General features: G+C 34.7%; 1 protein-coding gene across 12 annotated transcripts in view; it reads left to right on the forward strand.

Annotated features, from left to right (window-relative positions):
- Positions 1 to 15,000, forward strand: part of LOC144976786 (omega-scoloptoxin(05)-Ssm1a-like) — a 132,090-nt gene that overhangs the window by 7,594 nt on the left and 109,496 nt on the right. For 3 of the 12 annotated variants that reach the window (XM_078921224.1, XM_078921226.1, XM_078921229.1), the window contains exons 2-3: positions 7,952 to 8,095; positions 8,397 to 8,934. In XM_078921224.1, the coding sequence (XP_078777350.1) occupies positions 8,871 to 8,934 (64 nt within the window). In that variant the 5' untranslated portion in view covers positions 7,952 to 8,095; positions 8,397 to 8,870. Of the gene's footprint in view, positions 1 to 4,359; positions 4,912 to 7,951; positions 8,096 to 8,396; positions 8,935 to 15,000 lie in introns of all 12 variants that reach the window. The other 9 variants (XM_078921223.1, XM_078921235.1, XM_078921230.1 and 6 more) reach the window with 6 other exon arrangements.

Raw genomic sequence — 15,000 nt, forward strand, 5'->3', positions numbered from 1 at the left:
TATGGCTTGTGATCATAATGCGTAAAAGTCATAACATGATCAAATTTATGTATTTTTTTTCGCCTGGATACGCTTTTATGCTCAACGGAGAAATATTTCATACGGGCGTCCTCCATTGTTCCGATAGTTTAGAGTGTTACTAAGTTACCATGCGTCATTAGGAAGGAAGTGACGTTACGACTGTTAAAGAGTATTGTGGGTTTTTTTGTTGTTTCTTTATTGTCATTTTGCGTTGGTCCTTTGAGAGTATTTCAATAACAACCAATGAGCAATGTGCAATTGTGGGTTTTTGTTGTTACCAGCAGGCATCTATCAAAATCGGAAACTCTACAGGAAATTCCATTCCTATTAAGAAAGGAGTCTGTCAAGGGTGTGTTGCCTCACCAGATCTGTTTAATCTATACCAAGAAACAATCATGAGGGGCATAACTAACATGGAGGGAATAAAAGTAGGAGGTCACAACATAAATAATATAAGATACGCAGACGTTACGGTACTCGTTGCAACATCAGAAATCCAACTTCAAAAGATTGTTGACACTGTGGTAGTAGATAGTAAAGCCAAGGGAATGGAAGTGAATATCACCAAAACGGAATGCATGGTAATACAGAAAACCCCGAAAACAACAACACCTGCAATATAACGATTCACGGCGAGCAACTTACCAACGTAGAAAGTTTTAAATACCTGGGTTCAATAGTGACAACAGATGGAAGATGTAACCGAGACATACGAGCAAGAATAACTCAAGCCAAACAGGCCTTTATGGACCTCGGAAACATTTTGAAAAACAAACAGATGTCGTTCAGGACTAGATTCCGAGTCTTGAAGTGCTACGTGTGGCCAATCTTGTTATACGGATGCGAAAGCTGGACTACAAATGCAGAAACACAAAAGAACATTGAAGCTTGTGAAATGTGGTGTTTGAGAAGGATGCAGAGAATATCGTATACTGCACACAAAACGAACGAAGAAGTGCTAAAACAAACATACCAACAAAGGAAACTAATGCCCTTAATAGCGGGTCGACAACTATCCTTTTTCGGACACATAGTAAGGAAAGATAAGAATGAATACCTGGCAAGTTGTGGGAAAATACCTGGTAAACGCGCCCGGGGGAGACAAAGAAAAACACTCATAGACCACCTGAAGGGCTTCACCAACCTAACAATCCAAGAGCTGTTTGAAAAAGCAAGAGACAGGGAGGAATGGAGAGAGATAATTCATGCAGTATCCGAAGCCTGGACCAGGCATGGAACCTAGAAGAAGAAGAAGTTGTTACTTTATTATCTGTCCTTTTATGTTGGTTTTAAGAGTATTTCAATAACAACCATTGAGCAATGTGCAATTGTGGGTTTTTGTTGTTACTTTATTGTCTGTCCTTTTATGTTGGTTTAAGAGTATTTCAATAACAACCATTGAGCAATGTGCAATTGTGGGTTTTTGTTGTAACTTTATTGTCTGTCCTTTTGCGTTGGTTTGAGAGTATTTCAATAACAACCATTGAGCAATGTGCAATTGTTGGTTTTTGTTGTTACTTTATTATCTGTCTTTTGCCTTGGTTTGAGAGTATTTCAATAACAACCATCGAGCAATGTGCAATTGTGGGTTTTTGTTGTAACTTTATTATCTGTCCTTTTATGTTGGTTTAAGAGTATTTCAAGAATAACCAAGAGCTAATAACAGTTTGGGTTATCCGACCTTCACATTCAAAAACACACGTCGCCACTAATAAATAATCATTAATCATTAATGTTTGTTTTGCCTAGATCGTGCAAACAATGCTTGGGACCAGTTGCTGTTGGTTGATTCATTCCTCTATCCGCTTTATAGTATAGGATTAAGTATTCATGAATGCAGTCTAAAATCAAAGCTCTTTTCTCTTTTGTCTATGTAACTTCACAGTCGGATTTGTTATTGTTCCCATACGAAGAGAGACAAATGTATTATTATTTTCACTGTTGTTACCATCATCATCATCATCATCATCATCATCATCATCATCATCATCATCATCATCATCATCATCATCATCATCATCATCAACATCTTCATTATCATCATCATCATCATCATCATCATCATCGTCATCATCATTATCATCATCATCATCATCATCATCATCATCATCATCATCATCAACATCTTCATCATCATCATCATCATCAGCAGCACTATCTCCACCATCATTTTGTGTCACTGGTTTTATGACATTAAAATATAAAGATATTTCCAACCACAATCGAACTAATGATATTACAATGGGCCCCCACAACAGTATTGCTTTAAATTATTAAACAAGTCTGCTGAGAAAATGTCAAAATTAAAATAAAATGTTTTGACAATGAAAACGTACCTATTCAGTAACACGTAAAGGCAATACAATACACACAAACAAATCTTGTCTTGTCGTCGTCTCAGGTTTTCTTTTCTGTAATCTTGTAACAGTGTTGCTCTGACTTTTAGTGAAGAAGATGTGTAGTGTGGGTATTTCTTCACTCTGTATCGCCCACACGGCCAAATTTTGAGAACAATCGTACTTCTCAAATTTATTTTACGCCCAAGACTTTGCACTACCCTTTTGTATCTGGATAGAGATTTGACCGAATCAATTTTTAACAGGTCCCACACTCTTTTATGGAGATGTGATATTACGACATAAGTCGCCTTTTAATTTGTCACCGAACCTACCAGCATTTGATATTTGTATAACATAGTTTCTGCAATTCTCTGTGTCATACTTTATTGGGACATATGCATAGTAACAGATCTTCCTTCTCTGTTCTATGATTTTTATTAGATCTGACTGATATTGCATCAACTTGCCTTCTCTATGCAATGATTTTGGTCACCCATTTATGAACTTACACTATGCCTTATTATTTTCCGGCCCCGAACGTTTTTCACTCAATCAACCATGCATTGTGCGAAGAATAGCAAGTGGCGATTTGCGGCCTGCCATGGGTTTGTATAACCATGGTGAGTAGTATTCATTGGACGACTGAGAGGCGTTGTCAACGCAAGATAGCATAGCAACGGGTTTGAAAAATAACAAATGGTCGCCTTATGCTAATTTCTCATTGAGACTTAGACTCGTTCTACAGTATCGTGACAGCTTGAATTCCTAAATTACTATTAGATTAGTATTAACAACGCGTGAAACCATTTCTACGATCCAGTTCATAAACCACATTAAAAATCATTATTTTGCAATAATCTAATACTACTCAAACACAACATGGGAAAAAGGTTTGGATTTCTAAATGCAAGAGTATAAGAATTCTTTCATTCTCTCAAAAACCTTTGATTTAATTCTCTCAACCTGTCACCTGGCCGTTAACAGCGTGTCTCTGTCCGAAATAAATTGTGATATCACCTAACAAGTGCCATGTCTCGTCTAAGAAGTTAAGTATTGCTGTTGTTAGGGAGCTCTTGTAAAGCGAGTGCTTTGAACACTTTTAGTGAATATTGTCTTGTATAAAAGCTTAATTTTTATTGCTTTTTGTGCAGATTGAATACCTGTTCTTGAAATATTGAAAGCCAAGTTTTTGTATATCTGATAATTTCAAAATTAAATCTGTCTCCCTCCGGCACGATATTGCATTGAGGCGCCGAGACACTTTTCTGGTTGAAAGTAATTGATAACATTTATTGCTATCTGGATGGTTTAATGATATAAATTAGGGGAGATGACGTCACAATTTATCTGCTAAAATTGAGACATTTACTCTTTACTATCTTTTTGATATCTTTACTATTTATATCTACGAAAAAAGCGGTTGTGCATGTTGTCTCTCGTGTGTAATTCTTCTTCTTCTTCTTCTTCTTCTTCTTCTTCTTCTTCTTCTTCTTCTTCTTCTTCTTCTTCTTCTTCTTCTTCTTCTTCTTCTTCTACTACTACTACTACTACTACTGCTACTACTACTACTACTACTACTACTACTACTACTACTACTACTACTACTACTACTACTACTACTACTACTACTACTACTTCTTCTTCTTCTTCTTCTTCTTCTTCTGATCCTACTCGCCTACTCCCCCACTACCATTAACTTCACGTTCTCCATGCCAATTCCCGTTTCACTCGTTCATACGGCGCATATTTTTTATCGTATTTCCTTCTATATAAATTCTCTCTCTCTCTCTCTCTCTCTCTCTCTCTCTCTCTCTCTCTCTCTCTCTATCTATCTATCTATCTATCTATCTATCTATCTCTCTCTCTCTCTCTCTCTCTCTCATCCCGTCTTCTTTCAGTCTTTTTATCCCTCTACCCTTCTCTTGTCATTCCATCACCACTCTCAAGCGTAATCTCACAAGCTAATTCATTTTCCAAAACCCTTTCCTTCTTCTTTCAGACACCGATGCGAACCAATTTTTTGGCTGTCATTATCGAAACCAACAATCATTTATCCATCCCTTTACAGAATGATCAAAGGAGTAATCGATTCACAGATTCATCGTTCGCATTCCAGTCCTCCCAGCCACAAACGACCTTGACTTCGAGATCAAACATCCTGACACATCCCTATGCTCTGTGAGGTCACCAGGAAGGATTAGATGGTGACAGTGTTGACCGGGGAATCGATTATTTCGATTAAAACCTTTTAATCGGGAAAAAAGAATATAAAACAGATATTCCAATCAGTGATGGACATGATGAAAATTACTTGCTAATAATGTATTTGACGTATTTGAATACTTTTATTTCCGTTTCATCTGGTGAAACAGAACTCATATCAAGCTATTTTTAAGTTGCGATGTGGCGCTCAAATCTTATACAGAAGACTGAAATAGATAACGAACTGTATAAAATATTTCAATATTGTATTTATACATACCCGTTCTTGTATCAAAGAAATTTCACATTTTAACAATATATTGTAAATGTGAGCGATCGTCTCAAAACGGTATTATTTCCGGATGAACCATATTATGCAAAACATTGAATTACATCCTTAACCAGTTAACTGCCTTGCTGTGTAAAAACTGACACTTCAAAATTTGGCAAGAAATATCGTCTTCAAATATCGATCGATTTAAATGACCCTAATCTTGACAAACATTTTCCAACTTTGTGAAGAAAATATATGTTTTGTTTACTATATATAGCCTAGTGGTCTGATGGTGACCCTGAGGAGTACCGATTTACACATCTGGTAACCCAAATTTGGCCCATTGTTTTCCAGTTTGAGAGGTTTTGCCAAGTTGATGGCCATTTAAATCGAGCGATATTTGAAGCACCAGTTTTATGGCCAAATAGTTAAATATACGAGTTTTTTTTTTTGTTTTTTTTTTCTCCGGAGTACGGTAGTTAACAGGTTAAAAGTGCGTCTATGTGGTCTAGTGGTATAACACTCGCTTTCGGATCGGAAGTTCCTGGGTTCAAGCCGCACTCAGCGCATAGAGAGTCCTTTGAAAAGACTCTTTACGCACATTATCTCACCGTACTCAGGTGTAAAATGAGTACCTGGCGGTTAACAGCGTTGTCTCTGTCCGAAAATAATTGTAATATCGCCTAAAAGTCGTCATGTCACGTCCTACATCTTAAGTTTTGCTGTTGGCCAAGGACCCCTTGTAAAGCGCTTTGAGCACGTTTAGTGGATTTTGCGCTATATAAAAGCTCAATAAAAAATGAAACATAAATTAACTTTGACTTTTTTTTTTATATTGCAAGAAATTGTTTTATTTCTCCACCATAACGAATATAATTTAACTTCAAGTTTCATTTTTGTGTCTCCACGATTTCAATTTCCAGGACGTTTCATCCCGACGTAATACAAAACTTGAGCTTTTATATAGTACGCAAACCATCTCAGTACCACGAAAAATTCGTATAAATACGAATTTTTGTATCCAGTTTCAGAGCTGCATAGATCTCTTTGACAATAAATCTTGTTCAAACGGAAAGTTTTAGCTTCTTAGAACCTATATTCAGGACATTGCAGTATTTTTTGGACCATACTGAGAGCAAATTGTATATTTCTAAAGCTATTTAAAGTGACTTCTTCTTTTTTTTTTTCCCCTAGAAACTACGAAATTAAAAAAAAATTCATGTAGGCAGCTCTGAGTGTGATATCCACTAAAGGCTTTCAAATCGTTTTAGAAAGGATTAATGACCACAGCAATACGTAATGTGCAGGACCGACGAGACATGACGCCTGTTAGGCGATGTAATATTTTTTTTTTGCGACAGAGACAACGCATTTAATGGAAAGGCACTCATTTCACACCTGCGTACGGTGAGAGTAAATAACTTTATACTAAGGACTCAACTAAGCGCCGCTCAGAGCGGGACTCGAACCCAAGACTTTCCGTTCCGAAGGCCAGTGTCATATCACTAGACCACATAGCCACTTTGAGACGTTGAATCACAAATAAGAATTTAAGATAGTAGAATGTTGTATTTAAAAAAAAAAACAAAAAACAAACCAGACCTGCCTACAATTACGAAAAATTCTTGGAATTACGAAAGTTTGACTCAAATTTCAGAGCGTCATAAGCATCTCTATGAAAGTTGATGTCTGACTACAGAATTTTAAGGATTTTGAATTGTTTTATAATGATTGTAACAGTAAATTGTTTAATTTTAAAGTTAATTGTAGCGACTACAATTTCATCTCCTAAAAATTATGAATTAATCTTTTTTTTAAAGTAGGCAGGTCTGAATAAACCTATAGATGCTGTTCGCTTTGCTAAGAAATCACAACATTGCCAACCGGAAATATAACGGACCAAAGCACAAAACTATGTGTGTAAACTTGCAGGTTCATAGTCTAGTTAATACAGTTTAGTGAGAATTACTCATAAAAAAGTATGGAAAAAAAAAAGAAATCATAGAGTACATACAAAGACCTGAGTGAAGTCAACTTTGTTCCATCTTTATCCTTGATAAGAAAATCCTTTTATTTCTGGAAACAAAACCAGACGTCACTCCATGTAAATGATTGATCGTAGGACCCATTTCCTATGTACAATAAAACCCTCTCATGTGGAAATCAATTTCCAGCTAGTGAACATTACAAGCGTAGTGTGTTTATTTAATCGAAAAACAGCATGACGACTTTATAGAAACTACATTGAGAGTATAAGAAGTATTAAGCAACATACAACAAACTTCATAGATATGATGCTGTGTATCGATAGCTCAGTTAGTAGAGCACTCGCTTCATTCGCAAAGGGACGGAGATTGATTTCGTGTGAAGTCCGGGATTATTGTTTTCCTATTTATTATTATTATTATTATTATTATTATTATTATTATTATTATTATTATTTTATTATTATATTATATTATATTATATTATTATTATTATTATTATTATTATTATTATTATTATTATTATTATTATTATTATTATATTATTATTATATTATTATTATTATTATTATTATTATATTATTATTATTATTATTATTATTATTATGTTATTATTATTATTTATTATTATTATTATTATTATTATTATTATTATTATTATTATTATTATTATTATTATTATTATTATTATTATTATTATTATCACTATTATTCTTATTATTATTATCATTGTTATTGTTATTATTATTTATTATTATTATTATTATTATTATTATTATTATTATTATTATTATTATTATTATTATTATTAACATTATTATTATTATTATTATTATTATTATTATTATTATTATTATTATTATTATTATTATTATTATATTATTATTATTACTATTGTTTTAAAAATTACTTTCTTTTGTAGTTTAAGAATAAAAGCTTACTCTGCTTAATAAAGGTGTTTATTATAACTTAAATTCTGTAAGTTAAGTTTATAAGTCGGTAATCAGGTTCATTTTGACAAAATGCCCTCTTGAGGCAATGTAACATTTGTAATGTGTAGATCAAAACTTTTCTTTTTGCTCTTTGTTTTCATTTTAACTCGTATGCTTTGTTTTTGTTTTTTTTTCCAGAAACCAAACATAAAAAGGATATTTTGTGTGGCTTTGAAATCCCATGTCGGATAGGTTAATGACAATGTGTTATGATGACCCGGATAATCGATGAAGACGAAAATAGTAGCCTGTGATTGGTTGGCTGTATTCTATACAAAAACGGTGTGACGTAATTCGTATTATTTGTGATATGAGTTTAAGTGAAATGCTCACCAATTATGCCCGTCATAATTACTTGTGCCAACAAACAAAAATATGAGTAACCTTTGACGTTTATAACTTGATTGAGAGAATTTTTAGTAGAAACGCACCAACTATTTGACAGTAAAAAAAAATTTTTTTAAAAATAAAAACCATTTATCTAGTGTTTTAAACCCACTAAAAAGTTGGTCAGTCATTAATGATTGGCATTGATATCTAAATCATTAGAAAAGGTGTTTAATTAATCAATTGTCTTTGGCAGGAAGGGTCGTGGCTGGTTCAAAGTTCAACAAGGACAACGTTTTATTACTTAAGAGGTCATTGTCGTCGAGTATAGACCTCACTCAATACCACCTCACCAACATTCTAAAACGGAAGTGTCAATTTTGATATTCATACGCCATTGTACGACATATTTATATACCTCTATATACAAGTTTGTTCTTTTTTTTAAAGTAGTGGAACAATTGTGACGTCACTGTCCTGATAGATGAGTTACATTTTGTTCAACGAATGTGCTTTTTAAACAATCTTATGGTAAAAATATTCTTTAAAAAGAGGTTTTTAAACAAATCGTCTTTTTTTCTTAATGCAATGTTACAGATTTGGACAAGTCATTTTACATTGCTGATTGTGAACAGTTAAACTAGAGTTAGATCTCGTCTTATTTCTCAAGGATTTCTGAAACCAACGATAACCAAACGATATTTCATTTCGCGTCCATTACGTCATCACAATGAATACTGATTGGATATTCATGATTGGTCTGATGGCAGCCATTTTCACCAAGAAAGGATATGGTAAGACTATTTATTTCTCTCTCCCTCTCTCTCTCTCTCTCTCTCTCTCTCTCTCTCTCTCTCTCTCTCGTCCTTCAAAAATCGATCGATTTAAATGATAATTATCTTGCTAAAAACTCCAAAATCTGAATATTCTGTAAAGTTGCAGGTTTGATAGTTTTTTTGAAATATTGGAATCGTTTTAATCGATTCTAATTTGAAGTAAGAGTTTTCTGTCCAAATTGTTATTATATGTTCTTTTGTTTTGTTTTGTTTTGTTTTGTTCTTTTGCTTTGTTTTGTTTGTTTTGTTTTTAGTACAGCAGTATTTCCATCGAATTAACTCCAATTACTCAAAAGTCAATGAATGCAAAAACTGTACAGTACTTCTCCCCTTGTTTTCATTCAAGATGAAAGGGATTTGCTTCTAACGTATACAAAGTAAAACAAAACTTGATGATGGTGAAATTCTCTAGTACTCTGATTTTTAAAAAAAAACCCAAAATAATACATGAAAAGAATTTAGAGCCAAAAAAACTCGTCTATCAGATATCGATTGAGTAAACTGATCCTTATCTTGCCAAAAACTTTCAAACCTTGGGCTTCATGGAAGTTTTCTGGCCAAAGGTAAAAATCTGTTGTTTTGTTTCGTTTTGTTTTTTAGAGCACGGTAATATTGCCATTGAGTCAAATTAAATTACTCAATTGCCAATTGATGCAATGCGTTTGGAAAATATACTCACAACATCCGCCAGTCGGGTAGAACGTACCAACACACAAAACTATGTGGTACCTTGAACATTTATAGTTTGATTGATATAATTTAGTGAGAACTAGCCATCAATAAGTCTGCCTAAAAACAATAACACAAATTTGGGTGACGTCATTTTCGTTCCTTCTATACCAAAACAGTGTACAGTATCTCAGCCCTTGTTTTCATTAAGGATGAAATGAGTTTGATTCTAATGTGTACAAAGTAAGAACGAAACTTGATAATGGTGACATTACTGTCGCAAACTGGGACTGCCCAGAAACCTGGACACATTTTGCCCAGAAAACTCGTCCTTCAAATGGACCCTTACCTTATCAAAAGATCTCAACACAAGGAAGTCCCAAAGTTTTGGAGTTTTTGACAAGATAAAGGTCATTTTGATCAATAGATATTTTAAGAACGAGTTTTCTTGCTAACAATTTTAAATGCGTTCTATTTTTTTTTTCCGAGGTCAGGGTAATTCCATTCCCAATAAACGGTACCTTTGGGAGTGGGGTGGGGGGGTGGGGGGGTGTCGGTCACATACGACCTTGGCATGATGTATACTATCAAAAATGTCGGTTATATCATAATAAAATGGCCCCGATATGACGTATAATTGCAAAAATGTCGGTAAACATACAGCCTTGAGATGACGGGCACTGACAAAACATATTTGGGGGTGGGGGGGGGGGGGGGGAAGGGGGCATGTTTGCCAGAAAATGTTTGCAACATATCGAAACTAATGACCCAATGTGTCAAAAATATCACATGAACTCGAAATCTTAGTGAGTGGAAGTCTCAAGTTTAAGAATTTCTCGACACATGGGGCGTCTTTTAATCGATCTGTCATTGCACGAATGAAGAGATGCTTTGTCAAAGTTTTAAAATGTGATTTGTCAATATACGACAGAGATTTATAAAATCAGCAGTACTTTGGTACAGTAGCATCATCATCATCATTGCCCTTTTCACACTGGGTCAGGGTATAGGCCACAAACAGTTTCCATTCTTTTCTATCCTGACTATCTTTTTTTTTATCTAATTCCATGTCTTATCACTTCTCTGTATATCAGCTTCTTTAATTCTTCTTCAAGTTCCCCGTGGCCTTTCCCTTGATCTTCTGCACTGAGGGTCCCAGTCCAATACTTTCTTTGTTATAGTGGAGTCATTCTTTCTAAGCGTGTGTCCAATCCACCTCCATCGTCTTCTTCCTATTTCCTCTCTCACTGGTTTCTGCTGTGTTCCTTTCCATACTTCTTGATTTTTTATGCTATCCATCCATTTTATTCTGAGTAGCTTACGCATGCACCTGTTTACGAAAATCTGTACCCTCCTTATACATGCCTGTGATGCATTCCAAGTTCCACATCCATAAAGTAGGACAGACTTCACGTTTGAGATGAAAAGTCTTAGCTTTAGTCGAATTGGTACAGTAGGAATGGGTAGAAAACCCTCTATAGGAAATCAGAGGTTTGGTTGGTATGCCGAGACCAAAAACAAAAAAAGAAAAAAAAAGAAAAACAAATTAAAGAAAAGAAAAGGAAGATAGCTTAGTGATTCGGGGCTCAGATATAGTGGTGTGGGTATTATTCGATATTTGCAATTATCCAGTATTGTTGGGTAAGCCAAAAAAAAAAAATATAGAAAAGAAAAATAAAAACCCACAAAAAATTGCGGCCGTTTCATTACCCACACTGAGCCCCTTGTGTGGAATGACCTGCCCGGAAGGATAGGAGAAGCAAAATCTATTGATAGTTTTAAATTGTTGTTAAAGCACTACGTTTTAACCGTAAACATTTTCATGATATTGATATGATATTAAATAGACTGCTACTATTGATAGCATTGTGGTATACGTTTTATAGAATGTAAATTTTGTATATTTATTTCTAACGTGCATTGAGCATCACACAGTGATAGAAATGCGCGATACAAATGCCATGTATCATCATTATTCTCTTTATTTATCATTTTTTAACAACAAAATCATGACGATTTTGGATTTAGTGGAGACTGGCGTCATGTCCAACCTAAAAGCTGGAATTATTGCATATGCACAATTTATACAATGTATCTCCTCGGATCGGGTTAATCATCTCTGTTGAAGTTGTGGACTAGAAAAAGTAATAAACAAAAATGAATATAGGGCTCCGAAAATGAACAAAATACAAAACCACGAAATGTTACGCGGTCAAACCCGTTCTTCAGACATAAACAAAAACAATCCCAGTTCAGTATTTTCTTCTTTTTCGAAGTTGTTACAGTATATTCATTTTGGTTGTCTAGATTAAGGGTTGTTGTTTTTTTCAATACTAGTAAAAAGCCCGCAATTTTGCGGGGAAAGAACTATTTTCATTCGATACTGTACTCACCATCATTTAATGAGGGCAGATTGGTAAACAACGTTGTCTGTGTAATTTGGTATATCTTCGGTTGATTTTTTTGTGTGGCCCAATAATATATTTAATAATATATTCCCTCAACTAACCCCAAGAAAAAATTAAACCTAGTACCTTTAATTAACCCCAATAGGAAAAACAAACACCCCAGCACTTTAATAATACTTATGACTAACCCTAATAGGAAAAAAAATCCGATCTCGAGCTAACCCTAATAGAAAAAATCATGACAAATTGAATAAATAAAGGCCTGACAAAAGATCAAAGGTGAAAATACAAATTTAAAGAATACTGGGGATGTAGGAGCTTTCGGAATGTCTCCCCTTTACTTAATTTATGGAAAAACAAACTTCCTAGCACCTTTAATAAGACTTATGACTAACCTTAATAGAAAAAGAAATATCCTCGATCTTGAGCTAACCCTAATAGTAAAAAAAGAATCAAAATGGCAACTGAAATACCTTCATGTGATCAAGTGAATAATATCACTATGAATGCCACGATTTGCTGAAAAATGCCAACACCCACACAACACAACGAAGTAATAATAATACTTGATGTCATAAATAGATGACGCAAATTGACAACTTTTTACAGTGTCAAAATTAGTTGATTTTGGAAGTCAAGTGTCGTCGTTAGTACATATTTTATGATATCTGTTTGACTCAATGAACTTTCAAACTGACTTTAAATTATAAAAGGAAATCAAGTTATCTGTTTATCTATCTCTAAAAAATACATTTCTAATTTTCAAATCTTTCAGTAGAGTTGTGTGCCGTATCAATTTTTTTATTGACTCAAATAAGCACAATATTCTCCACAATGCTATATTTTTTTAAGAAAGGATAGGAGACTCAATATAACCATATCAGGAAAACGTATTGATTAGCACAAATCACTACGTGGCGACTATTTGTCACGCTTTGCCTTACTATTGGACGGAATAAGCCAAAGCGTACACTGCTAGTGAAGTGTTGATTTTCGTGGTTCTCTTAGAGAGTTTTTTTTCTGCATAGTCATAAGGGATTTGACATTAGATCTAGTATCTCATGCGCCAAACTCACGATTTATCTCGAAGCCACGAGTTATTTCTATTTTTTTATCAACTACATACAAAATACATAACTTAATATATATTTTATATATCACCAAAGTAACCAGATAACGTGAATTCAATAACGAATTCCATTAGATCGCTACATGCATGCGTTTCAATGCTGTTTTCCAATAAATATATATATATATATATTTATGAGTGTTGGTGGGTACTTGTAGGTACGAAAGTGCTCGATAATGGTGATTAGAGCTAATATATTACAATGGATTACGCCGACTGAAGAAGTGTAAAAAACACAGAAACGAGTCGTCTCGGCCAAAAAAAATGTGAGTGAAAATTTGCATTATATATATATATATATATATATATATATATATATATATATATATATATATATATATATATATATGGGGAAGTCTATGTTTTTCTTCTTCTTCCATTAAGGCCAAAGCTTCAGGCTGAAGAAGATTGCATGGCCTTAATTTCAGTAATAGGGGTCGTAGAAGAAAACAGGGAGCGACTTTTTTAAAGTCAACAGTCGAAATGGCTTGTTTACAAGTGGTTCATAGGAAGTTCCAAAGTCTGATGGCGGAGGGGAAGAAAGAGTAAAGATGATGGTTTGTTTTTGAGTGGTGGATTTCAAAATTAAATGCTGAGTTTCTTGTATTATAGTTGTTCCGTTTCTAATGGCTAATTGGAATTTTGAATTCTCCGTTTTGTGCTTTGTGGAAACGAAGAGTATGTTGATGGATCGTCTTTCATGTAGCTGTTTCCATTGCGAGATCGTTTATTAGCTGAGTTACGCTCATATCTCGCTCATAGTTTCCACTGGAAAATCTGGCCGCCCGACGTTGGACTTATTCTAGCTCGTTGATTTCTTGCTTGTGATGTGTGTGGGTCCCCACACTGAGTTCCTATATTCCAGTATGACACATATTAATTATCCTAGATTGCAATCTGGTTCGCCTTTCAACTCTTCCTCCATCATTTTATTTGTATGGGTTTTTTACGGCTATGTGGTCTAGTGGTTTGACACTCGCTTTCAGATCGGAAGGTTATGAGTTCGAGCCTCGCTCGTCGCATAGTTGAGTCCTTGGAAAAGGCTCTTTACTCGCATTCTCTCACTGTATTCAGGTGTAAAATGAGTACCTGACCTTTAACAGCGTTGTCTCTAGCCGAAAAAAAGTGAATATCGCCTAACAGGCGTCATGTCCCGTCCTACATGTTAAGTGTTGCTGTTGGCCATGGACCCTTGTAATGCGCTTTGAGCATTTTTAGTGGATATTGCATTATATAATTACTCAATTTTTGTTTGTTTTTTACTTTGCTTATGTGTGACTAGTCGTCTTATACCGATATGAAGATGTCACATTAAAGATTGTGTCACCGCGTTTGATGCGCTTCGCAATGTTTCATTAATTCAGAAATGTGACTGGACCGGCACTTATACTGATAATGACAAGAAGTGAGAAGCAAAGTGCCAGAAGACAATAGAGAATACTTTTTTTCGCGGTCATGGGGGCTCGAAGCCGCGACCTTAGTGGTACGACAACTCCACCTGGCCGGGGAGAGCGTAGCGCTACTGTCAGAGCTATCCACCGGCAGGCCATGTGGAACCATATGTGACCCTTCGTCTCAAAATGGTATGATGTCGGGATGATTCATAACCCAAAAATCTAAATTTAGAGATAGAATGATGAGAAATTGGACCTTAGCGGTTTTCGCAAAGCAATAAATAGTATTTATATTCCACCATGATGTAGAGAAAGTAAACCCAAATGTTTGATATTTGGGATGAATTCAATTTCCCTACGAGTGTATACCGACATAATACCGCTTTAAGACGGTTGGGTCACATTTCCATTATCTCCAGTACCT

The sequence above is a fragment of the Berghia stephanieae genome, chromosome 7 (assembly GCF_034508935.2).
Source record: "Berghia stephanieae isolate SIO BIC M18660-M18661 chromosome 7, UCSD_Bste_1.3, whole genome shotgun sequence".
Lineage (NCBI taxonomy): Eukaryota > Metazoa > Mollusca > Gastropoda > Nudibranchia > Aeolidiidae > Berghia > Berghia stephanieae.